Source organism: Watersipora subatra, chromosome 1 (genome assembly GCF_963576615.1).
Source record: "Watersipora subatra chromosome 1, tzWatSuba1.1, whole genome shotgun sequence".
Lineage (NCBI taxonomy): Eukaryota > Metazoa > Bryozoa > Gymnolaemata > Cheilostomatida > Watersiporidae > Watersipora > Watersipora subatra.
Window position 1 is genome coordinate 25,243,440 of NC_088708.1, and position 27,572 is coordinate 25,271,011.

General features: G+C 36.9%; 2 protein-coding genes across 7 annotated transcripts in view; one reads left to right on the forward strand and one right to left on the reverse strand.

The window, feature by feature from the left end:
* LOC137385518 (probable JmjC domain-containing histone demethylation protein 2C) overlaps positions 1-13,647 on the reverse strand; it is a 53,232-nt gene extending 39,585 nt beyond the window's left edge. The window contains exons 1-2 of the mRNA XM_068071996.1: positions 13,414-13,647; positions 4,383-4,532 (exon numbers count right to left, since the gene is read on the reverse strand). Coding sequence (XP_067928097.1) covers positions 4,383-4,532; positions 13,414-13,590 — 327 coding nt within the window. The 5' untranslated portion in view covers positions 13,591-13,647. The remainder of the gene's footprint in view (positions 1-4,382; positions 4,533-13,413) is intronic.
* Positions 13,648-14,014: 367 nt separating this feature from the next.
* On the forward strand, positions 14,015-27,568 carry LOC137385881 (receptor expression-enhancing protein 1-like). Of its 6 annotated transcripts, none has more exons than XM_068072472.1 (11): positions 14,015-14,149; positions 15,654-15,743; positions 15,920-15,992; positions 16,085-16,161; positions 17,375-17,495; positions 18,738-18,839; positions 19,406-19,541; positions 23,323-23,502; positions 24,983-25,059; positions 26,750-26,763; positions 27,188-27,366. In XM_068072472.1, the coding sequence occupies exons 2-11, from the start codon at positions 15,712-15,714 to the stop codon at positions 27,216-27,218; spliced, it is 843 nt and encodes a 280-aa protein (XP_067928573.1). In that variant the 5' UTR covers positions 14,015-14,149; positions 15,654-15,711; the 3' UTR covers positions 27,219-27,366. The 6 variants fall into 6 exon arrangements, with proteins under 6 accessions (XP_067928573.1, XP_067928570.1, XP_067928571.1 ...); XM_068072469.1 differs by adding an exon at positions 26,130-26,237 and having other exon boundaries at positions 26,750-27,329; XM_068072470.1 differs by lacking the exon at positions 26,750-26,763 and adding an exon at positions 26,130-26,237 and having other exon boundaries at positions 27,188-27,328.
* The last annotated feature ends 4 nt before the right edge of the window (positions 27,569-27,572 follow it).

Consider the following 27,572-nt stretch of genomic DNA (forward strand, 5'->3'; position numbering starts at 1 on the left):
TCTATTGGCCTTTCAATTTACTTGAGAACATCATGTGACAAAACAATAACCAAATGTAATGATTACGTCAGAGAACTAAACTGATTTCAACCTGCGCCGTTTCGTGATGGCGGCGATTAACTGTCCGTTTTTGAGCTTTCAAGAACTTGTAATCACAGTTCCACATATTTTGCACTTACAACACAGCAGACTAAGACATGGTGAATCTTTTGATACCAAATAACTATAATGTGAATTTTGTTGCAAGTCAACCTTTAAGGTTACCAAGGTTACAGCTTTGTAAAACATAGTATAAACCTGTCTTTGAGAGTTATGACAGATTTTCACTTACCACAAATTCCGGCGAACAAGTCGACTCAGCGCATAAATCGAGGTCTAAATTTTGGTTTAAAAATCATAATCATGGTTTTGGACATGTACCTGCCATATAAGTCGACCCCTTCTCTGACTCAAATAATTTGATCAGGATAGTTCAGTCGGCATCAAAGGCGGCCGATGTGTAGCTAAAGAAATGGCATGTAAAAATGCCCATGTTTTATCGAGCCGTCGGCATTATAATAATTAACAGAATAACGAGAGAAAACAGATTCATGAACAAGAAAAAGGATGAATAGATTACTGAAGTGTGGTCCTGTAGACAAATACTACAAAAAAAAACATTAAATTTGAAAAAATGTTACTCTAAAAAAGAATCCTAGCAATGACAATTTGAAAGGTAAAGAATGGGACTTTGTGTGCGATCCATCTCATGTTGAGTAGGATTGTAGTATTTTACTACTTTATAAATAAATCTCTGTATGTCATATCATGTAATTTTGATTTGCAACAGTTTTTTTGAAGTTAAATTTTACTGAAATTTAAGTCGTGAAAAAGGTGACCGCTGTAAAAGTCGAAGATGACTTTTTTCAAGCTTGAAATTTGGTATCAAACTTTTGACTTATATGCCTGAATTTACGGTATAGGCAAAACTGGTCATAAATATATACAAATTTGTAGACCTGGGCTTCGTGGTAAAGGAGTGCTCACATTCCTAAGGTGTGTAAGCAGTTGTTTGTGGGGGAGGGGAGGGCGGGGTGCAAGAATCAACCGTAAAGATGAAAGAAAGTATGTTTGTCATCACAAAAATTAGCCTACATAAATCTGGCTTTCTTCTTATCTATATATCAAAAGTGAACATACGTCGATATTTCCATCAGTCCTGAAAATGATCTGGGCACAAAACAACTCGTTTCGGTCAATAGAAGAGAAGAGGAATGAAAAAAGTCAAAAATCATAGGGGAATGACGATGAAAAGAGCCGCTTTAAAGCAATGATTGAAGGACAAGATATAAAGAAGCAAACCAGCAATTACAAGTGAAACCAATGCTGGAATAATTCTTTTAACCATTCATTAGCAAGAATACTAAGCAAGAATATATGTCTACCATGCAAGTAGCATGGTAGACATATAAACTTTACGGCGTCTAGGCCTAACATAAGAATCAAATAGATTAAGTAAGACTACAGCATCTACAAACACGCGGTCAGTAGAAAGCAGTAAATGGCCAGTCGCATATCGCTAGTGACAGACACCGATAACGATATGCAATGGCTTGCAAGCTAACTAAATGCTGATGGATAACAACGCCCCATAATTCAATCTTTTCATCAAAGGGAGCTCGTTGAATAGCGATGAAGGAATTTGACCTGTGGGCACACAAGGCAAGTAGTAAGCTCTGTTCTTGGTTACAATAGACCTAGTCAACGGTAGCAAATTAATGGATTGTGAATAGTGGAAGCATTTAGTTCGGCTGGCACCCCTATGTCTCATTATTGTGACTGCTCAGCTTGCTTGTTGCACAACATTACTGTTCAATGGCGTTTAATATACGCGAGTGCATGAGACAATCTCCAATTTAGTACAGAGTAACCAATATAGTACGCTTAGAATGTAATTATACTTATTTGTGAAGAATATATTTATGAACTGCTTAAACATTACATACAAAATGTAGGTATTTTCCTAAATCTAGTCTGGTGACTTTGTAATACAGGAGTGTCTGTCATAACCTGCACTATAAATCCTTCTAAGCTCTAACCTAAGTGTACTTGAATGGCCTAATCAACCATTGCAACAGTTCATAAATAATAAAAAGCTAGACACTGATACAAGGAAGTGTCAGTAATAACAAATCGAATCCAATTGCAAATTCAATCGCAAATGTTCCTCTACGTTTAACATTCGTTAGAACTACGGTGATCCCTACTAAATCAGACTTCATCTTTCGCTTCAGCTTCGCTGCTTCACAGATTTTGTTTTACAGTACATTATGCTCTGACTTTTGATTGGCTTAGGGGCTTTATTGTTGTCTAGAAGTAAAATATTGATGCCGTACTGTAATGTTGTTTCACTTTTCAACAGTTTTTGTTTTTGTACATTCTGCCAAATTTACGTCTGCAAATTTTCTCCGTGACAAAATCCACAATGTCGAAGAAACATTTTGTACCGACAAAAGGGCTTCCGGACGGGCCAAATAGGCCGAGGAAGATACTAATTATTGCAGAAAAAGTTATGCTTCTGGATACGCTAAAAAAGGTAAAAGCTATGCGGCTGTAAGGCGCCATTACGGGATAAATTAATCTTTGGTTCGTTCCAAAAAGGAAGAAAATAATTTAAGGATGACAGCAGCAATATCAATTACCAATATTAAAGTTAATGTTTTTTAAACAACTTTTGGGCCTTGAAACAGGTTTTGATTTTTAGATTCTATCATACAGTATTGCATCGTAAAATAATAAAAAATAAAACTGACTACTGATTTCATTTATCACGCGTTTTTTTTGGAACACAACTCTCGCGATGAACGAGGGATCGCTGTATAACAACAATTAAAATTATAACAAAATGGAGCAAGACATATTATGTTTAAAAATGATGTAACGTTGGAAGATTGCAACTGCCGTTGAACACTGAAAGTTGAACACTGCAAATTGAGGTGAGCCACATTTACACTGACCGACAGCGTTTCGCTGATCAGAATGCAGCCACCAGCGAGTTGGCTTTTGAACAGCACGCTTTTATCCTGAACCGACTAACTTGCCATTTTCATGATTGTATAAATTATTTACTATTGCTAAATCGAATGCTTAATGCTTGTAGCTGGCAGATGCATGGCAGTGGCTTGAAAAAAACAAGCAAACTATGAGCATTGTGTAGCAGCAAAATCATTACACGCATGTGTGTTCACAATAAAAGAAATCGACCATGATTGTCACTGTTTAGTATGAAAACGCTTAGGATGTCAAGCAAGATTTTGCCACTCTAACCAGTAAATACTATGCTGCAATTTTCGCCCTAAACTGTCAGTACTGGACCACAATGTTAGCAGTTCTGCAATACTTGACCTTTCAGAAAATGACGATTTTAGCATTTTACAAAGTAGGTTTTTGGCTTCCCTCAAAAGACCATAAAGGCTAGCTATAACACAACATACAACTTAGTTTAGTTTTTTATATCTGCCAAGGCATTAATAATGTGATATGTAGGTGATGCTACGTCTCATCCAACTGCTAGGATTCTTGAAGTCAACTCTTGGTCTGACACGTGACAGCATTCTTTTTTCCCTTGTGGCGCATCGCAACAGACAATGCTCTTTATATCGAGAAATAAAATGAGAAATGTCAGATGTCATTCATAGAATCAGTGGTAGCCGTTTGATATCTGAATACTAGTACAATGCGCCCTCAGGTTCCGATGACTTTGTTATACGATTCTTTGGCCTTATGATGTTTTTTACCCTCGCCATACGACATTTGCTTCGCCATACATTATTAAAGGTTGACTTGCAACAAAATTCACATTACAGTTATTTGGTATCAAAATATTCACCATGTCTTACTCTGCTGTGTTGTATGAACAAAATATGTTGAAATGTTATTACAAGATCTTAAAAGCTCAAAAACGAACAGTTAATCGCAGCCATCACGAAACCGCCGTAGATAGGAATACATTTCGCTACTAATTTTTACTATGTACAGAATGTATACAAAATTTTGATGTTTTTTTACCAGGGGGTGTTTACATATACCCCAGGGGGTGGTTTCTATACCCTCTATATGACATTTTCGCCTTAAGATGCAAACACTAGAACGAATTAAAATTATATGACGAGGGTCCGCTCTACACATTTCTTCTAGTAAACTCATTTACTGTGTAGGACTTTGCCAAGTCAAAAAAACTTGCTAGTATTGCAGACAGAAGAAATGTCTTAATTAAAGTGAAGTGAATGCATGACTTGAATTTAATTGATTATTTCCACATGCTATACTTTATTTTGGATATAGCAAAAATGAAAGATCCAGCGTCTGTAGCTACTGTATGAAAGAATGTGAGTGGAACTAACCAGAGAAGGTGACCAACACTTCTGCAGCTTCCTAGTATGTGGTTTTTGACAGAGAACAAGGGTTTCCTCTACGAAGAAGGCACTGAAGTCCTCATACACTTTTAGCCACTCCCTCTTCTGCCAGTCAATGCTATCGATCTCAATAAGCACCTGTAAAATTACAGCCTGCTTACTGGAGCAATAACATAAAGAGCTAGTGATTATCTAGGGACACTTTAGTTCCTACTAGCCGACAATTGAAACCCTGCCAACATAGCACGGAGCTTATAGGCCTCAGTAACCATGGAGCCTTTCAGAAGCGGTGCCAATACATCCCTGTTCATGACACAGATTTGATTAAAAAAGAGCAATATATAAGATCAGAATAAACATGGACTGACGCCGCGCAGCAAAGAATGACTCGACACAATTGTTGTGATATAATTTCGAAGATCAACTCTATCGGGAAAATATTGATTAAGAATAATGCCAAAAGTAATCATATTGTCGCACAACAAATATGGTAATTCAAAATTTCGCATGATGAAATATTTCTATTAATGATGAAATTAAAAAGAAAACTAGGTGTACAATGACGAACTTCTACAAACTATGCTATTGAGCTTGAGACAGTTGCCAAAATTATTAATTTGATGTTTTAATGTATAAAATAAGAAGTTGATCAATAACGGTTAATCAAAGTTACATAACTCACTGGTTAAAATTGTAATCTTACATCTTAGTTTCTGATCCCAGTAATCAGTCATGAACAGTGAATAAGAGTTTTTGGATATAATATTTGTAGTTGATTGAATGTGCCCACATATTACTAGAACATAAAAACTCCGCAGCGCGTCAAGACATGGCATAAGCACCGTCCTAAAATAAATCCAAAAATGAGATACAGTGCAACCTCGGTTCTCGAACACAATCCGTTCCAGAAGGTTGGTCGAAAACCGAGTTGTTCGAGATCCGAAACAGGTTTTCCCATTAGAAGTAATATATATAAGTTTTAATCTGTTCCAACACCCTGAATGTTTACCTTTTTAGTATTTTATACATTATTTTATGCATGAAATTGCACATTAAAATGCTGACCAACACATGAAAAGCAATGTATATCTCAGAAAATGTTAAGCAAAATGGCAAAGACACAAATAACATAAACATAAATGTAACCCAGGCTAATCGTACGTTCGCGTTGTCGTAATCTTCCATACGAAAGATTACGCTAACATGAACGTGTAAAAATAAAAAAAAGGATAAAGAAAAGAATTATGAATAGGATTTTTTACTCGGCTACAGGATGTTCTTCTCTTAAAATATCTATCCAATGACACTTGCTTCTGCCTTCTTTTTAGCACTTTTCGGAAGTGGTTCATGATAGTGTCGTTAAGGTCATTGATGACTCTGGTGGCTGCAGCTTTATCGGGGTGGTGGAGTTCGACGAAATTCTGTAACTCGGCCCATTTGCTACACATTTGTTTAATCTCGGACAATGCGACAACAGTTGGTCACGGAGATGGCGATCTACACCCGTACGCCGCTCAGCATCCCACCCTCACGTACGCACTCACGCGTCGTACCGGCGTTCGAACTACGAAGCAAGAATTTCTTGAATTTTTTGTTCGGACTCCGATTTGTTCGAACTGCGAGTCGTTCGAAAACCGAGGTTCCACTGTACCAAACAAATTACAGGAATAGAAAGACCAAAAAATTCTTGTCTAGAAGACAAAAAGTAGCCTAAAGGCGAGTATTTTTGTAAAACTGACAATACTCATGCCATCGCTAACTAAATAACTTTGATTTTAAGCACTGACATATTTTTTATCAAATGAAAAGATTGTGAGCTACAAATGAACCAGTTTGCCTACCGATCAAAGAAGCATGAATTATAAGAGCGGAACAACTTGTGACAAGTTTATGTTTGTATAACTAAAAATCAATATCGCAAATACTTGAAACAAGTCTAAACCGATTGGCCCCCAAAAGTAACGGCCATTTACATATTCCGATTGTGACAGACAGCTTTTGAAGCCAAACCCAGATAAAATCGCTATGCAAGGTTTTACTCACCTCTTTACAACAGCAATTCAATTCGTAATGAGCGATTAGTTTACAATCGATAGGGCCGATATAACTTATTAAGGAACAGCGTCTGAGACGCAATACGAACAATGAATTGATATTCTGATAACTGGTTCCCCCTAAGCTGACTGGTTAATAAGCTGAAATTTGTGTAGTCAAAATGACCACAAAGTGAAACTAACGAACACGAAATGTATAATATCTACTCCTGATTGGCCATACAAATGGCTATGGCCAAACACACGGATTACAGACATTGCGACCGATACAGTAGTCAAGACCAACGACTAGCTGATGACGAAGGTTTCTGTAGACCATTTGAAACTGAAAACTCACCCGCTGACTAATTAATACAAATTAATAAAATGGTCACAGAAACCTTTACCTGATGAACATAGGGTGATGGCAATGATATACAGATCAAAATTTTACCTCGACAGCCAAGACCTAGGAATCGCAAATATTTATACATGGAAAAATGTTGAAAGCCAATGCTGGCACTACTTATAACAACTTATGGAGATGTCAGATGTACCAGCTGCTTTTTCTGGGTCACTGTATTAGTTTCAAAAACAATAAAAAGCTTCATATAAGCTTGATAATAAGCCATATATGAATATTTTGTCCACCAACTCATTCCTTGAAAGCATACTGTTGAAATTACCAAGCATGTTGACTCTGATAACCTGATTTACCACACCTGAATGAGAAGCAAATCTCTGGGAACTACAGAGATCAAATTAGTAGTACAACTAGTAGTGAAAACAGCTGATAAATTATCACATCTGCTCTTAACAGGTTGAAATAAGTGGAGAGACAGTTTAGTCTTCAGTACAGTACCAGTTACGTCTAGCATCAGTAGTAGGAGTAGAAGCTAACTTGGCCACTAGCTGGCAACTTGGTGAATATTTTTCGAGCAAGACATGCAGTGTTATGACTGGCCGAAATGTTATTTTGAGCATGACCTGAGTAGAACATAGAAGAGTATAGACAATCATGTAAACATTGTTTTAAATAAAGTCTCACTTCCATTGGTGGCGTACGTTCAGAAAATTTGCATACCTTGCATTAAGCTGAATTTTTTTACACTTTTTGAAGCTTAGAACTAGTGCTAAAAAATAAATATTGACTGGGAGACTTTTATAGTAGTCTAAACTAACAAAGAAGTTTGAATTCTGATAATAATTAAAAAATTAATTATTATTCAAAAACAGACTTTACCAATTATTTGATATACAATTTTGGAGTTTTTTTTAAACATTCGGGGAAGAAAACTTTTAATATACGGGGATCCCCCAATAATGTAAATAACGGATAAGTAGAATTGTTGTGGCTAAGTAACCCTAGCTACTTTTTGAAGTGGGTTTTTAGAAGGTGAAAGTTAGTGTCTCGTAATATGCTATTAATTGGAGGCACGGCATTTCCGCCGCCACGGCTAACCAGCTATGATGTCATTGTCTAAACTCTTATAATTTTAAACTCAGAGCATGATCATGGAGGTTTATGCAAATAACGCACATATGAAGAACTTTGCCATACACTAGTAATGCTATAGTCAAGGTTTCACATTCAATTCAAAACTTCCTTGACACAGAAAATATGGAATAGAAAGAATTACTATGGTAGATAATTTTGTTGTCTCATAGTGTAACTTAGTATGTCTAGATAAATTAAAAAAGTATTCAACTAAGATTTGCACATGAAAGTTTGCTACCTTTGTTGACGCACTAGCTCATGGATTTATCTTTTTCACAGAAATTTGGCACAAAGCAAATGTAAGCCGATTTACCAAAAATAAATTTAGAATATTAGTGATCTGGTTATTGGCTATTTCTTCATATCAATGGGTTAAACACACTTGATAGATAATGAATACACCATGGCCTATCCAAACTGCACTAATGATTTTAACACACTGTATAGCTGCAAAATAGGACTTTCAAATTATTCTATATCAGGTTTTAAAGGAGCACACACAATGTGAAGTATGAATTACGAGAGATAGTAGTACTAAAATAGCTAGCATATAAACTGCACATGCTCCTTGCAACATAAATAGACTATTAACTACTTCGTAATGGCGCAACAGCCTTGTATCACGAATGTCGTGTTTACAGTATAGATCACCCTTTAGCAATCTGTTGGTTTTGCGTGAACTGCAAGTTGTTCAAGAAGTCTTTTTATAAACCAGCAAGCTTTCCGTTTTGGAAATTCCTCAATTTGTTTACTATCAAAAATTGAATATGAATATTCATGATATGAAATAGGGACAATAAGCTATGACAAAAATGATGTGCCTTACGTGGATGGAGAATAAAGTTGTGTGTCGTGAAAATGAAAGCAAACACAGTGTTTCGACCATATTTTTGACATATGTGGATGTAAGCTGCTGGCACAAAATTGTTGCTAATTTATGGCAAGTTACGACAATTTTCAGAATGGTAAAAATGGACTTTCCTTAAAAGTCAATGATTGCAGCAGCGTAATACCTGGCAATATTACTAACTCATTAACACACGCTAACCTACTTACTGGTAAACAGTCTACATTACAGTAACTAGTGCCTTCTAACTGCCTTCCTACAACTAGTGCCTTCTAACTCTGGTGTCTCTAATCTAGTTCTCCCCTATTACTAGTACACAATGAAACTGATAGTCACAAACACTTTGCCTAATGAGCATACTCTTTTAACTGATTCATAAACCATTTATCAAATTAACGAACTGTATGATAAAATACCAAAATACCGCAATGATTAATGAAAAGAATCGTAGTTAAATTGTATAGGATTTCTCTTACAAAAGCCCTCATCTACAATACCACTGCATTAATATGCAGGCTCACTTGAGGGTTGATATCCATTTACCTTACTTATATATGGCATGTTTTATCTGTTATCAAATATGCAAGACCTTGAAACGCCAAGGACTACCAGTCTTCCGCTGTAGCTACAAAGGCTGATGCTTTCAAGACATTGATGTTTGGTAAGGAGCATTGTGCAGATGATAAATAGTCCATAGACCAATAACTGATGCTGATGTTTTCCTCATTGGACTCCATACACACTGCTATTCCTAATATTACTACCGCTAGCCATGTATTGTTCAATGAAGTTGTGCATTGAAGACTAATTTCAGCATTCCTTTCCTACATTTAGCAGCAAAAACGACTATCGTTTATCGTTTCTGACGAATTAAAAAAGACAAACCTGAGCTTAGCAACGCAGATTTACCAACAACGAAGCTGTTTGAAAAAAACACCAACCAGTTGGTTTTAATGCTGATGCAATCAAAAGTATGAGGCCGAACACAGCAACGTCCCAACTTCGATGCCCACATCAGTTCAAACATCAAACTGCGTCAGTGTTTATGTCTTCTTAGTACTAATGTACTTACTCCAAAGAGGTACGGCAGCAAGCCAGTCAATGAATTTGCAAATAGGAATAACTCAACTTCACTCGTTACAATGACTCTGGTAATCCGCAAGTTTGTGTCATCCACAAGATAAAAGTGTCAAAAAACTTCAAGTCAAATGAGTTTGTTACTAGCAAATTTTTAAATAATGTTTCATGCTTATGAAAAATAGAAACGGCCCTTGTGAATAATACACAGGAAGATGCAGCAGAAGCTAGAGGTGGAACGAGACAGGTTTTTTAAGCTCGAGACGAGACTCGAGACACTGTCTTGTAAAAATTCGAGACTCGAGACACGAGACAGTAAAATAATGAGCATTTGGTGATGATTTTACTACACAAGTACTAGCTACTTGGTATATATAAAATTAATAAAACTCTTTTTAAATTGAATTTTCACCTGGTGTAAACGATTTAAATACAACATTTTAATAGTGATATGCATGTAGTTTTTGTAAACAAAAGTGACACAAACAGCTCTAAAATACCGAAGTTATATATTCTAAGAATTTTGAGCTTGATTGATCATAATTATTATAAACATATTGCTTTGTACATGTATATTTTTACCATCTATTGAATAGTTCTTACTTTTTAATGTAATGTGTAATGAAACCGATAGCCGTCACTCTACAAAGAAATGCCGCAACTAAAAGAACACACGATAACACTTTCATTCTTATCGTTTCATTAAAGTTTGCTTTGTGTATTAGCTGTAGTATGTGAATTATATTTAAATTGTACTCATGAAATTATATTAATTACTGTATACATGTATATTCTTACATTGAGCTAACAAAACGTCATTGTTAACCGAGCACGGACTATGGTCGACACAGCCTTTCGTTCGTTTCTCCGTGTCCGGGCAAGTTTTACCCGCGATTGGTAGTATATACGTAAAAGAGGCCCGAATTTTATGAAAGGCAGTTGGTGTTTAGACACGATACGATAAAATACAGACATTTTACCCGCAAAAGTCTTATTTATTAAATTGGATTATCCGAAGAGTAATTAGATACGACCCGGTATCTGTTTTAACGACACAGAACCGAACTAAAAAATAACAGGGCCGTTGTCCGGACTACATGATTAGACTCAGTGGCCAACATAATCAGTAGCAACAGGTAGTAACGGACCGGGTATAACTTTAAAGGCAGTTGCCCGCAATCCATTACAATATATGGAGTTGTTGCTATCGCAAGAAGCCATGTTTTAACAACCGTGCGCAGGCGCTTTAGTTCTACTTCCTGTCTCGAGTTTGGCAATAGTTAACTCGAGACGAGACCGATACGAGACGAGACAGGTCGATACTCGAGACGTCTCGTGTCTCGTTCCACCTCTAGCAGAAGCTATCCGTTTTAAAGATATTCAAGACTTCAGTTATTCATATTTTGATTTGAGCACATCCTGTTAAACGATACACGAGTGCGCTGCTATGACCTCTAACGCAAATTCCTTTTTTAATAAAACACTCGTGTTGATCCTCAACATGCGAATGCACATTGAAGCACTGATGGCATGGTAATTCAATGCGCGTGCAATCCCAATCATCCACAGAATGGAGACAGTGCTTTTTTTATGTGGAATATGTATTTTTAAAACCAATTTTTTATAAATCCACTTATCAGTGAAATAACAGTCACATTGTTCTTGTGGGATTGCGTACCATAAATGATAAATTCGGCTTTATTACCACTTAGAAGCCGAGCAAAACATGCTATGCAGACTTGTTAGCCATTTTCCCAAACGAAACACGTGAACTCTTTTACTACGAAAAGCCATACAAACAGCTTGCCTATATTGTTCACTCTGAAGGTATGCCGTTATAACAGCTCACCTTAGGATCTATACAAAAACATTGATCACAAATCATCTTTCCAAAATTTTGCCACAATAAATTTAAGCTAGGCCTACTGTGTTATTACTTCATCCAAACAAAACTAAGCAGTTAGTTTCCTTTTCACTCAGAATTCACAGCATAAAATCATGGTCTCCAAATTTTTAATTTCCATTTTAGGATGGAGCAAAACATTGTAAAAAGTGACCTAAACATTTTTGTAGCTCATACTAGTGAAATCCTTCAACACTGGTTTTCTGACATATCTGATAATTTGATAGCAACTGTGTTATCCCACCATAGTCACTAAAATTACTAATTTTCTAGTAGCACATTTGATTTAGGGATAAGTGTTTTGAAAAGAAAGATTTGTTTGTAAACATGCCTAGTGTATATGAGCCTTTAGATTAAGAATGTATTGATGCCAATTATAACGGGCCTAATGGTGATTTTCAAGTTATTAGTACTCATCAGCTGTACTAACTTGGAATCTTGGCTATGTTAATGAAGAAGGTGATAGAAGTTTTAGGATTAGTATAGATGATATATACCAAAAAAGTCAAAACGTAAAGAATTAAGGACCAACAGAGCCAATGACAAACAGAACCATTAAACCTACAACACATCTCAACATGTTTAGGAATGTTTATGGGAATATTTTATAATGCTGGAAATTCCACATTGTCACATGGATTTACGCACTACTGACTATAGAATTGCTACTTCAGTATACTGCATTTTGGTTGCATTGTTATTTTAGTTGCAAACAGAACTCTAAAACCTCGAAGTTTTATTCAAATTAATACAATCACCATCCAAAATGCCATAGCAAAGTGACATGTAAAAGGGAATACAATTAATTACTACTACCACTTAGAGATGCAATGTTTTAATTAATAAGCTTTCAACTACCAAACCTTAGTGACATTTACAGTTATCACCATGATAGAACATATTGATGGCATCTGAGACTGGACTAGAAAACATATTCATCAATTGATATACAACAACGGCTGTTATTTGTGAACACCATAATTCGGTCATGATCAGAGAAGTTATTCAGGTTGGCGTATTGAATGGAACGTTTCATATATCTCATATGCCAATAAAATTTTACCAGCTCATTCACAGAAACATTTACAAACAAACTACTAGTGAATAAACTGATAGTTATAGAAAGGCATGAAGCTACACTCTTTAATTGAAATGTGGCATGTAAATTGGTTGTGCTAAACATCACCATCAATCATGAAAAACCGTACAGATGATGCTTTTAATTGGTTTGGAATTCCAAACAAATAATTGAAAACTGCTGCTTGTAGAACCTCACGCATCTCAGTTTTAACAGTTTTAATGACAGAGTTTTAGATAAAATATTTCGACATTTTGTCAATAAGTAGAAAGCCAATGGCTAAACCGACCTCTATATGGTGCGTACGAAAATAACTCTTGCAAGATCATAGTAGTTTAGGTTTACGATTTCACAATTTCCGTAATATTTTGCTAAATTTGGAGACATTACGTAATATTGAAGCATAAGACGAAACTGTAATACTCTTTGGCTAGACATGTACGACGCGAGTAGAAATTACTTCTTTTGAATCGGCGGTGGCCACATCCGAAAATACTACGCTGCTAACTATGCTTAGCGTGTATATACTCGTTAGATTTCAACAAACGAACATAATAGAAAGTGTTAGAAAGTTTTAACGAACCTGAATATCCTGTTGAAGTATGTCAGTTTCAGAAGAAGCTCTCACAACACCGCTCAACCAATTATTGGCTAACAGATTGTTAGAATTGCCTTCGTAATGGTAGAGTCTGCGACCGTCTTCCTTCTTCAAAGCAATTACACGTTTGCCTACAATTTCTTTACGGTACTTCAGTGCCATTAGGTATTATGCGCCCATAATGGACACAAGCAACTGCTACAGTCCCAATTATCGTTGCGACACTAACTTCTTTAAAACTTGAATTACATTACCATATCTGTCAAAGGTATTACTAGAAATACTATTGGCGGCTCGAAACGCTTACAAATCTACGCTAATGAATTGGCGTGGTCGCGTAACAATTATCGTCTAAACGAGTTTAGTCATCGACTGCAAACCGAAGTTGCCATTAATAGCCTTGGTGACCTGTTGAACATATAGAAGTAACGCTCATAACTTTCTTCTCGGAAAGTGTATATAAACTATTAGTTGGTTCTATGACTGTGTCTTCGTGCTAGCGCCTACTTTCCGAACTATTGGCTTATTGGAACAGACTAGATTCATAAGCCAATCAGCGAAGTTTCTCATTGATCTCCCCAAATCACATACACGAAGATGAACCGTGAAAAGCAACTTTGGCTAGAGATATTCGTCATAAGCGTAACTACGATCTTACCGTTATTCATTGAGTCTTAGTAGACTGGGTAGTAATAGAAGAGATTACATATTGATAGTATAGGTAACATAATATGAATAGTTATCTGTTTGATTTATGTGCGATTTATTCTGTGCTTTAAAACAGCGATTTTTTTAGCTATCGCCATGCAAAGTGTGCAATCTCTTAACGTAACCATTAATACGTACATATAATACCAATCTGCGTAACGTTGCATTGGTTATATGATTGTAGGCTTAGCTTTAAGATTAATTTTATACGATTTGCCTTACATTTACTCGTTATGATTTATATGTAAGTTTTTCTGTTATAGTTTTCAAAAGCTTTAGACAATCAATTAAGTTCATATGCTGATATCGATGTTGTTTCCTACTCAGACCTGCCAACTCAAGAGTGGGGCAATGCGTGAGATTTGGTTTTGGGGCAATGATGTATCAATGATAGTATATATAAAATTGTGGAAATTGGGGCAAAAATCTCACGCATTTCTCATGCATTTTCATTTTTTCTGTGGGGTGATCGCGTGAGTCTCACGCCCAAAGCGTGAGAGTTGGCAGGCATGTTCCTACTACATTTTTGGGTATTTGCGTTTTTCTTTATTTTCTGGTTAGTTTATCCACTATACCAACTTTGTTTATGTTAGTAGATTATATGTGCTATCGTCTACACAAACGCTTTGAAACCAATGACAATTTCAATTGTATGTTAATTAATAACTCGCAAAGGTGGGTAACCACGTCGTTTATCGGTCATCACGTTTTAGGTTAAAATAGAGCCTTTAGACTCTGGGACCGGGTAAAAGAATGCCATCAATTCGATGGCGCTTCATAAAAAAACGTTTGCACATAGACATGCAATCAAATACTTAGTGCCCTTAATCATAGCCACACAAGTAACGTGAAGTTCGGGTGCAAAGCTTTGGTTATAAAATGTTTGGTTTGTGGATAATGCCAGGGATGCCCGGCCTGTTGCCTGTCTGGTTTCATGGTTGTGAATAAAATATTGTACGGTATATGTTCAAAACTGTTGATAATCAAACGGTGACTGCCCTCGGATAAAAACCGTCACATCAAAGACATGCAACTATGTGCTACGAGTTCGATATTAAGAATGTTGCGTGCCTCCGATACACTCAGTGGACCATTAATCCCTGAAATAAAACGAACTACCTTCCTCTGCAAGTTTTCCAAACGCGTTATCTGTCTCATTAAATATGAGTCCCATACCTCACTGGCATATTCCATTATTGGCATAACCAATGTGAGATATGCTATCCTTTCCACTTCTCTGGGGAAGCTTTTTTGCTGGAGTACTTTTTATTGTTCAATTGTGTATGGGCCTTGCACGCTATAGTTACCCTCATTACCTGGCTAGGAAAGTTGATATATTCGCAATGACATTGTAGTTTGCCCTTCGATGATGCCCGTGCGTAGGAACTCAGGCAGTTATGACAATTGTATCATAAAGAGTGCAAAGAGCAATTGATGGTCTTAAAATTTATTTGAATCGTAGCTTGATGAATCTGAGACTAACAACACCATATATTCTGTATATTTTTTCATTGCAGCGCGGGTACCATGCTACTACATGCCTGTTGCTGATATAAAAACCTTTGTAGCCACATCATGGTGTCCGCTTTGATATCAAAAGTTGTTATGTAAGTAAGCATTCTATCAACCTTTGCTCCATGACTTGCTTCGCTATTTCAGTAAAACAATGAGGATGCCAAGCAAGTGTATATATCTGATAAGTTTGTAGAAAGGCGACTTAGCCATCCTGACTATGAGATGTTTTCTTGGTTATATTGAATGATTTCTTGCTGCATTTTGATAGCTTAGTATTTGGGACTCTTTATCCGGCATACTCCTCATACAAGGCCGTCAAGAACAAGGATGTCAAGGAATATGTAAGTATAGTACAATTTTAAGCATATTTATTCAGTGCTTTAATATTTTTCCCTTAAGTTCGCCCTCCATAACATTTGGTTGTTTGTTGCAGGTGAAATGGATGATGTATTGGATTGTATTTGCACTTTTCACATCTGTTGAAACATTTGCTGATGTATTGGTTTCATGGTGAGTTTTTGTTTGGTATATTTTCATTGCACTTGAAGGACACCACAGTATGATGAAAGTTGCGTTAAATGCTTCAGTTAATTTGCTAAAATCAGTCTAAAGCCTGGTTCTTATCGCGACGGCTGCTGAAGGTTGTTGAGAACCAGCAGGCCGGCGGCAATTTTTCTGCTGGCGGTGGCCGCTGGCAAAGCTCAGCATAGGTTAAGGAGCCAGCAAAGCTCGGCGTAGGTTACAGGATGTCGACAGTAGTGACAACTGTGTACTGGCGGCCCTCGCACCCAGATTGGATTGTGTATATGATTTCCACGAAGAGTTTGGCACAAAGATCTAGCAATACACCGACTACTACGCACATTCATCACGTTGCTACGTGCCTACTATTTCTTTTTCGGGCTATATTACGCCCTTGACCCAGAAACATACTATATATCTTAACTCCATGAGTACAAGATACCGTTGTCTAGGAGCAGACAATTCCTCTATAGCGTGATCACCGCCGGTATCAAAGGTGCTGAGAACATACAGCCTCCGCGAGTAATGTCGATGACCGCAGGCACACCATCGGTTGTTCATGTGGGTTGAGAACCCGGCCTTAGCTCAAAAAGAGGTGGTAGATTTTCTTTAATCCCGATGGATCATCTCTATTATAATGATCACATGCTATGCCAGTATCGCTTCCTTTGTTTAATGTGTTGGCAAAATTGCTGAAACTTACCGTACTTTTCGGACTATTAGCCGCTACTCTTTTCTGATGATTTGAGCCATGCGGCTTATATAAGGGTGCGGCTATTCTGTGGTTTTTCTTTCATCACTAGGGCGCATCAATCGGAATCTCCGGTTAGTGTGCCTCTAGCGGTGAAAGAAAAAACGAAACAATGCCTAACAGTACTGTTCCGCTAGACACTGGGTTGAAAAGCGTCGGTTAATACGGAACAGTGCCTAACGGCACGGTTCCGTTGTAACTAGCCAAGTAGCTGTCTTGTTAAAAAATCATCGTCCTGAGTTCTGCAGCATATACAAAGATGCGGCCTATGTATTGTTTTATTACCATTTTTTAAATAAAGCAGATGCGGGTTATATAAGGATGCGGATTAATAGTCCGAAAAGTACGGTATTTAATTTTGTACGTGTTTATCACTACTTGTCTCTCTTTCCCTAAAGCGTCCTTTGTCCACGATAGACTTGTGCAGTTTTGCTTGTCTTTTTTTTGCAGGTTTCCATTCTACTATGAACTAAAGATCATTTTTGTCATATGGCTACTGTCCCCAGTTACGAAAGGGTCAAGTGTACTCTATCGAAAGTGTGTTCATCCGGAGCTGCTGAAGAGAGAGGCTGTAAGCTGGCTAGCTTTTATTCACAAGCCATTAGGGCTATTCACCCCTCTTGTGGTCTGTCAATAAACTGGTCACCAAACTATTCTTATCATGTATTGATCGCACAGCTTGCTCCGGTCATTACCCTTCAGCCATTTTTGCTTGAGAATACTTGTTGCTTTTCCTTTACATTTCCTCAAACAATATGAACATTAGTTTTTATCAGCTTGCAGATCAGCCTTGCGGTATTTCTTACTCCTTACAATAGAACTTATGTTAGTATTAGTACTTACTCCTTACAATAGAACTTATGTTAGTATTAGTACTTACTCCTTACAGTAGAACTTATCTTAGTATTAGTGCTTACTCCTTACAATAGACCTTATGTTAGTATTAATACTTACTCCATACAATAGACCTTATGTTAGTATTAGTACTTACTCCTTACAGTAGACCTTATGTTAGTATTAGTACTTACTCCTTACAATAGAACTTATGTTAGTATTAGTACTTACTCCTTACAATAGAACTTATGTTAGAATTAACACTTACTCCTTACGATAGACCTTATGTTAGTATTAGTACTTACTCCTTACGATAGACCTTATGTTAGTATTAGTACTTACTCCTTACAATAAACCTTATGTTAGTATTAGTACCTACTTCTTACAATAAACCTTATGTTAGTATTAGTACTTACTCCTTACAATAGACCTTATGTTAGTATTAGTACTTGTTGCATCGTAACTTTTTATATTTTATTTTATACTAAAATTACTTTTTGATTTCTCATCCTCTGTCTGACATTTAATGTGATGACACACAAATCTTGACTATTATAAATTGTTACTGCTGGCTATACAAGACATCAGATAAGAGAATATAGAAAAAATTTAAAAAACTGCGCTGCTTTTGTCATACTCGTGGCTCAACTAAAATGTAAGCTTGACACACTGATAATTGTGATATTTGCCGTAAAATTATTTTTGATCAAAATAAGGTTGTCTTTCCCACAATGGTTTTCACAAAATGTGTAGACTTTGTTTCTGTTATTATTCCATAGCTCTTAAAAATATTATGAGCAAAAGCTTCAGTTGTGGTTGCTGAAAGGTTAATACTAGTTATCGCCTTTTACATTTTATTCCGCCTCCACAACCACAAACTGGTGTACGGTGATTGTTTTGGCTGGCAGTAAAAGTACAAGTAGTTGTGACTTTGTTATTCAAGTTTACATTCTTGCTTATGTTTTCCAATTTTTTTCAGGAAATAGATCAGACATTAGAAAAGGTTAAGACCCAAGGCTATACTGCTTTAGTTAATGCCGGCCAGCAAGGCATCAACTTTGCCGTCCAGAGCGCTGTCACAGTAAGTGACTTTCTCACCATCATTATCATTGGTTTAGTAGAAGGAATAATTCTTTCTAGCATAAAATATTGTAGGGTATCTGATGGTGGCTAGCTGAATTCTTTTGTTACAGTTATTGAAAGCTGTTGTTTTTATCAAAGTAAAAATATTATTTTTGTCGCTTTACAAAATTATGAAAGTATTTGAGTATTCTTGCTGTGAAAGTGGCAGTAACTAATCAGATGTGAAACTTGCAAATAATATTTTCTGAAGTCCATTATCTAAACTGAAGCCCTGCCAGGCCTGTCCAGCATGTGAAATAGCGACTAATAGGGTAAAAGGAGGAACTGCCAGGCATGCCTCACATGTAAGAGTGAGTCTAGGAGCAAGTCTAATGCAAATCGTTTGCTAACTGATGGAAGCCTGTGATTAATTAGCTGAGATCGCTGGTGTTTGTCACGACTGGCTGGTCAATGGGTATGCCAGTTGTCAGGTCATGTCGAATCTACCCGCAGCTGATACACGATGCCTCGCTATTAACATCACCGCTGTCTATAAGCTGACATGGCTGTTACTACTGGTTGCAGGGCCAGAATAAGGTGATGGACCACTTAGTGAAAAAAAGCTTTAGTTTGGGTGATTTGTCACGCCAGCAACCTGATAACACGCCAGTTTCCTATAAGCCATCTACAGAGCGCATTGTTGAAGATAGGGATGAACCAGGTGGGTGTTTCTCAGCGCTTCAATGCAGCTCTGGTGTGACTGCAGGCTAATGGCAACGCAATGGCTATGAGTGGTAACCTGTGCAGGCTATTGTATGGCAGCATCAACAAGTCACTCTTGTGGTCATATTTGGCATGGAATTCTTTCATTGCTGTTCTGTAGAATTTCTATCTAAATCTTTGTCCATGACTAGGGTACGAAGACACTAGGACTTGCTGAGCACTCATTGGTTATTGTATGTGATTCCTTCGGTTCAGGAGAGATTAAGTTATGAAATAGACCTCAAGCAGGTTTATAATTGTCTGATCTGCTATTTCTGACTAGTTGTTTGATCATATTCAGCCACTTGTGACTTGACTTGGCCACTCAACTCGCTTCCAGTCTTCTTGCGCGGACAAACAATTCTATACTAGCATGTACTGTCAGTAGTGTCTGTAGTTATAGACTGTAATCAGTGTAGCTTTGCTGATCATCTCATTCAAATTCTCTGCTTGCTTCTGTCTAGAGCTGTTTATAACAACCGCTACCAACCATGATTTATACTAGCAATTAGTAGTCTGTAACATGGCTGTTGGCGGAAGCTACCTTGAGCCATAATAATAGTGCAATATAACTTGAAAATGTATTTAGGCAAGATATTCATTGCTTTGTTTCCAACTGTTTCCTTAGCCATTTATAATCTCATCCAGTCTACAGCTATGAAGTGATTGACTCTCGTTAGATCGCTGTCATGTGCAATCCTACTGATACTTGGCCACTGGCTTGTCTTCTCCAGACTTATTTTGGTATATTTTGTAATTACCGTAAACCCTTCATTTGAACGTCATGACTCTCTATTTTGAACACCTTCTCGGAATATTGAGAGACAATTTTCACCCTTTCACAAGCAAAGGAATGTTACCTATAATTTACACACTGTAGATTTTACACACTTTAGATTACATCATCGCACTGATGTTATCAAGTACAGTCATACTTCAACTTACGAGCTTAATGCGTTCCGAGACTGAGCTCGTATGTCAATTTACTCGCATGTTAGTGCAATTCATTTATATATAGAACAATTAAATATATATTGATTGGTTTCCATACTCTAAAAAAAGCAAATAAAACACTCAAAACAAGATATTGTAACAGAAAGAACATGTTGGTTATTGTCCTTACGTACTACATGCTTTCAAAAAGAAACAAATGGAAAGTAATGCAAGGAAATGTGATTAATTAAAATGTAAAATTAAATACATACAATAGCAGTTAACACTCGCATTTGCCAGGGAGGGAGATATAAGTTATCCTTCGTTACAACAGTTGACTTTGATAAATTTGGATTTTATCAAAGTGTTAAAAGACAAACTTAGAAGCAAACCTAAAAGCAAACTTTCATTTTCAACTAAACGTAATTAAAATTTCTTCGGCGTTCATAGTTTGAAGTTTCTCGCTGGTTAGCGAAAAAAATTTCCTTTTTCTTCGCTTTCACGACTAGCCGGCCGTTTTAAGATAAACCTATCTAAGGACGTTTGCCTTTGTCGCCCTTGCAACATGTTGCGATTAGGACGAACACAGGCGTCGTCACAAATGGTTAGCGCACGACCACTAGCCAACTTGTCCGAATGTTTATTAAACAGTTTGGATAGATAGCGCCGGCCTTTTCACATAGCATCGTTTCAGTTACGCTGTCACCGGCCAATTGTTTGTCCAATGCCATCAGCGGTCGTGAAGATCGCTGCACCGTTTAGAAACTATGGTTAGTTTTTTTTGCGAACTAAATGCCCTGAATATAATCCTTCTGTTTGATAATTATGAATGTATTTCTGTCATATTGCCGAGCTAGCTGAATCACGCATACACATTTCGCATATTTTTCAATATTTTTCCGTTTAATATCGACTGTTATCATTTGCTTTTTCTTTGTATTATCTTTCATTTTACTGGCAAACTTTCGGTCTACGCACAGTACTTTTAATTCACATAATTCTGCACAGAAAATCGTGCACAAAAAACACGGTACAACAGTATAACCTGAGCAGTTGAAAAATACAGAGTGATGCTGTTCTCATAAAACACCTCCGGCATACTTGGCAACTGACTCAAGTGCTCGTATCTCAAACATGGCTCGTATGTTAGTGCTAAAACTTGCTTGAAAGCTGGCTCGTATCTCAAGTTTCTCGTAAGTTGGAGCACTCGTAAGTTGAAGTATTACTGTAATATGCTATAAATCTGCAAATTTATAGTTATGTAATAATAATCATTTATCAAATGTTAGAAATATATATTGCAGAACAAGTGACATAAACAAACCATAATTATAATGTGCAGAAACAAAAATTAACATTTTAAAACCAAAATTAACATTTTTTGTAAAACAAAATTACTTGCGTCGTTTGCTCAGCCAGCCGCGTTCTGATTGTTGTTTTCGTTTGGAACCATTCTATATTGAGCTAGTCGATATTGGCATCCAAACAATTTTTAGCAAAGCAAATATTTTACGCGATGAACTTTAGAATTTATGTATACGCTTTTCGCGCGAATTAAGCAAAATGCGTGTAATCTAAACAGTTTCAAAATTTTAGCCTCAAACTACGTATTAGCGATTCCATTGTAAATGCGAAAACCTTTTTCCCATACATGGAAGTATCCGGACCGCGTTAAACAATGACCTGCCATTAATTAACCTGATACAGTTACTAATTATTTCTATGGTGTTGCATTCAAAATTCTAATAAAAAAACTAAAGTTGAAAAACGGCCTTCGATACGAGTAGAAACAACGACTTAATTGCTATTGCTGTAATCGACTCATTATTAGTACGATTTTGTGGACACTTTTTTACTGATCACTTGTGATTATGAGTTCGTAAAGATCAAGAATGTCAAATAGTGGTGCTCAAATAGAGGGGCCTTCAAATGAAGGTTTTGCAGTATGCTGATTAGTGAGATACTGATAACAATCTGAGGTGCTTACTTTGTCGTTAATAATTCTTGAACAGTCTGAAGGTGATTTGATAACTCGTGATGCTTGAGTTGAGATGACAGAGTTGTTAAGTGTTCTCTTTGACATTGTATAGCTGTTGTACCACTGTATAGCTGTTGTACCACTGTATAGCTGTTGTACCGCTGTATAGCTGTTGTACAACTGTATAGCTGTTGTACCACTGTATAGCTGTTGTACCACTATATAGCAGTTGTACAGCTGTATAGCTGTTGTACCACTGTATAACTGTTGTACCACTGTATAGCTGTTGTACCACTGTATAACTGTGGTACAACACTGTATAGCTGTTGTACCACTATATAGCTGCCATACCACTGTATAGCAGTTGTACCACTGTATAGCAGTTGTACCACTGTAAAGCAGTTGTACCACTGTATAGCAGTTGTACCACTGTATAGCTGGCATATGCCGTAATCAACTTGACTAACCAATGATGTTCTGTTATTCATCTTATGAAACCTTGCTTTCATTCTTGCTCAAGCATGCGTCCTATTTTAACATACGCTTACATATACATGACTAGTTTGATAGAGCAGATAAGATCTCTATTGGCTGTTTAAAAAGCATTGATCACAAAGGTTATTTTCACTGACTTGTTCAATTATATTTGTGAACTACCATTCAGAGGAACAGATTTATTATTTCTTATATTTCTGCTGCTGCCATTAGTTTTATATTTGCTCGCTACTCTCGGTTTATCACAAAGATTATTCCTCCCATGATTTTGAAACATACAAGATTACATGAATTCCATAGACCTACTTGACATCTGTTCATTCTCTTATGTCAGACTATAGCAGCCATATTCCGGAGAGGGATCCTCCAAGGGTCCCAAATTTGATTCATGCTGAGCTACAGGGTGGTCAAGGCTATGCTCCTCCACCTACTGCCCAAGCTCATGGCTTTAACAATGCACCTGTTGGTATCCAGGACGGTGCAAATCCTATGCATGCAAACCAGCCAGGGAGAGGTAAGCCTCTTGTGTAACTGCATCTAGAGCCATCTCATATGGAATTGTCCGCTCTTGAGACTCAAGCATACCTGAATAAGAAAACTATTTTTGACAGATTATAGAAGGTTATAGACATGTTTAGCAAGTAGGGGTATATTGTCAGGCTAATTCAATTAGTTTGTCCTCTAGTTCTGTTTATACGTATTTCATACACTAAATATGACTTTTTACAAGATCTTTGTGCAATCCTGTCTTATTTGAGAAATATTTCTAGTGTTAGAACTTCACATGGATTCAGACAAAGTTTTGCCCAAATGCTTGAATTATATTGCTAATCTACCTTCAAATAGGATGGTGTGCTCACGTCGTTTGTTAGAAATCCATAAAAAAAATTTCAGTTACGTAAAATGTCAACTTACAAGCAGTTCGATACGTCAATGGTTTTCATTTATGAGCCAAAGCTTGGCTGTTTTTTAGAGGCAACTTCCACAACGTAAATGATGCGCACAGTGAGCAATACCTGATATACATCACGGGTTTATTCTGCATCGAGTGCTCTCTTCTTTTATTTCCTGCAATAGTTTATTTACAAAAAATTTTCTGTTAGCCGTCTTTTCTGGGGCGAAAAAAGCAGCGAGTGCAAAGGACAAAAAAGATGTCATAAAAACAGGAGCATGATGTATGAGTCATCAATTTTGCTAAATAGTATGACCGATGTACTTCTACAAGGCAAAGCTAAGTTTTAAGCTAACAGTTAATTGAAATTATATTATATTTTGGTTGCAAATGTATATTATTTTGTACATGTAAGAGCTTGTTGGTGTCTTTGGTTTTTGCCAAAGTAAATCATATTTAAGAAAATGCTCTTTCTCAGTCACCTCCACCACCCTTGTCTCTATTTGTCAGCTTCTAAGATAAGAAAGCTATACAATAGCATTTGTGTCGATAGCATAAGTGTCGATTGAAACATTCTTTGGTGACAAATAAATTTTCCGATGCAGTTGAGATCACTTACTTTATAGGTGTGATAACTTCAAGCCGTTATGCCTCCTGGAATTGGGTAGAGTTGGAATCTGTTTACTCTGTTGTAAGAATGTGATTTTAGTGCGTAGTATTATTGCAAGTTGTTCTTCAGGCGCTTGAGTTTACTCTTTCATTTTACCATGTATTATGGAATTTCAGCGTGTTCATTGTCATCTTGTGATAGACATTCTATGGGTACTTGCCGCTACCCGTGACTGATTGGCTTTGTTTTCTTAATATCACTCTAGTTTTTTGGTATCAGTTACACTTGTACTGTTATTTACATTAACAAAGCCTGCTCCTTGGGGAATACATGGTTTTTAAGTGCTTCATGCCTCTTCTTATGGCTTGTAGGCGTCAGCTGCTGCAACTTCCTATATGTTGTGTTAATAACTACGGTCTAGACTCTAGGTTACTGTTGCTTATTTTCCTTACGGATAAGTAGTTGAAAGTTTCCCTTCTGTTCCTTTTTTAGGCTATGAGCTCAGATCTCATGAGTATCACGGGGAAGCTGTGAGACCGCCCAATCCTCAGCACTATCACCATACGGAAGTAAATTTATTATTAATTGTATGAAATAATGAATTTATTTATGAAGTATCGTAAAGCCTTTTTCGTCTGAACCAGTCTGTGTGGTTTTCTCTTGATATAAGAAGAACCGGATTGTTCTAGATGTTTCTAACAAAAAACTGCATCCGTTAGACTTTAGTCATTGAAACAACTGGCCAGCGATAATAATCCTCGATAACGCAACTTGTCCATCAACAAATGGAATCGGTAGAGACAGTCTAAAAGATTCAAATCTCTCAGTCACATGTATATTTGCTTCAACCGTCTTGCTGCAAGAGTTTGTGTGGATTTATAAGTACTGAAAATTTATTCTCAGTTTAGTCACTGAGTTTACAGGGCCTGTTAAATGCGGAGTGTAATGATGGCTACTATCTATAAATGCTGCAAAATCATTTCATTTAGCGCGCTGCTGAGCTAGCTGATGAAAATCTTATTGCAGGGAATTACTTAAAACCTAAACACGGAGTGACAAATCTTATCTGGGTGATAATATATGCATGTTTTAACGCATCCTTCCTCTTTCAGTTGGCATGTTCAACAAATAGTTGCAACCATTTGTGAGTTCTGTATAAGCGTTTCTTCTCGGGTACACGAGGACAAAATTAAGTTTGACATTTGTATCGATCTGATTGGTCAACTTTGTACATACATTTTTGTCGTGTTGTAGCAGTCTACATTACGAAGCCGTCGCCACAAATGAATAAAGTATAATAGTTAGCCTGGTGAATAAATAAGATATCCTGTTGCCAGGCTGTCCAAAACCACCTCTCACCGACTAAAATTTTATCACGCATGTCCTTTTTATCTCAGCATTTTAAGCTTAACAACACTTTTTGATAGCTGACAGCTGTATTGCTGTGGTGTATTGATACATGCATTGGCAGGTAGTTTATTGTATGCAGTTCTCAATATGCTACTTCGCTTCTAGCCTTCGGTTCGTAGCTCAAACTATGTAATGCTTGTGAGCAAATGCCGTAAAGCATGATTTTGTGGTTTGTTGGCTCGCTGCTGGACCATATATTTTTAGATGTTTCCTGTTTGTTATTCTGTAGGGTTACCATTTGGGTACGCTGCCAAGACGATCGGCTAGTAAGCGTTCCAAAACAAATGATGCCTTGCCATCTCGCTGGGCTAAACCAGTCACATAATGAGCTTTCTAAGTAATGTTTGCGAATTTCCTTGTGCTCCTGCCTCATGCTGGCTTGCAAAGTTGAGAATGCAGTGGTTTTCTACCTTATTAGTGCAGCACTGCTTTCTTGGCTACTTACATTCTTATGCCCCTAGGGTGTGATCAATCTTTAGAAGTTGATTATATTGAGAGTTGTTCACTCCCTGCATCTGCTAAAGTCATGGGAGTAATTCCCATGTTAAAAACCCTTTTTACTGTTTATTTTAGTATCCGAGGTGCTTGACTGCAAATTTTTAGAAAATTATCGATTTCACATTACTAAGCCAGTCAATTCGGATGCATGAATATCTATCTCATCGAACAGATACATCTAGTATATGTTGTGTCATTTACAAATTGACTAAGGCTCAATGTATCCTGTTCAATTTAGGAAATGTTGGTTGAACAACTCTTATTTCACGAGCTAGACTTATCAATTAATTGCATTTCGCACCTCGCCTGATTTTGCATCTATCTTATGATAAATTTGTTACTTTTTTATAGTCGGTGCATCATAGGTAATATGATACCATGTCTGATCATTTACTTTTACATGTATATTGGTTGATACGTGGTATCCTTATGTGTTCCGTGTAGAGAGTCGGTCTTACATGGGTGGCAGGCCATTTCAGACAATAACAAAGTTCCAAATTATAGAATAATAATTTGGGTGAACAAAAAGCATTTTATAATGTGTCGTACATTTTGGTTAGCCCAGTTACTCCGCCACTCAACGGCTTTTCCCTAACTCTATCAAACATTAACAAAGGCTCCGGGTGTATACGTGTGTATGCTGCTTACACTTACACGCATTTAGTAACTCAGGGTGCTGTGAAGCTTGCTACTAAATATTGAATGACCATTCCTCGTTTGCCGTCTTGTGACAAATCGTCAGTGACGACCGCATTTTATAATTTGCCGATTTTCTTTTTACTGTTGTAGAAAGTTGAGACAACTAGCAATGAAAATGTAGTCAAACACTCCGAGCCTGCCAAAACTCAGCCAGTGAGACGTCGCAACAACACCCATACTAGATCGCGCTCTCGCTCTAAAAAAAGAACCGTTAGAAAAAACATAGCGAATAAAAGCAAGAGTGACATTTGTAAAACTATACAATAGGTGTGATCTTAATATATAGCATATCGAGTCATAATATTTTAATTCTTTTCATGTTGGTAATGTGTCGCAGCAGTAGTAGTGCTGCTGCTTTTTTGATAGAATGAAGAACATGCGATGCATTCAATGCAATTTATTTAGTTTAATCGTGTCTAGTAAGCAGTCTTAATATCATTTTACAATAAAATTTATTTATGAATGTTTAAAGTTT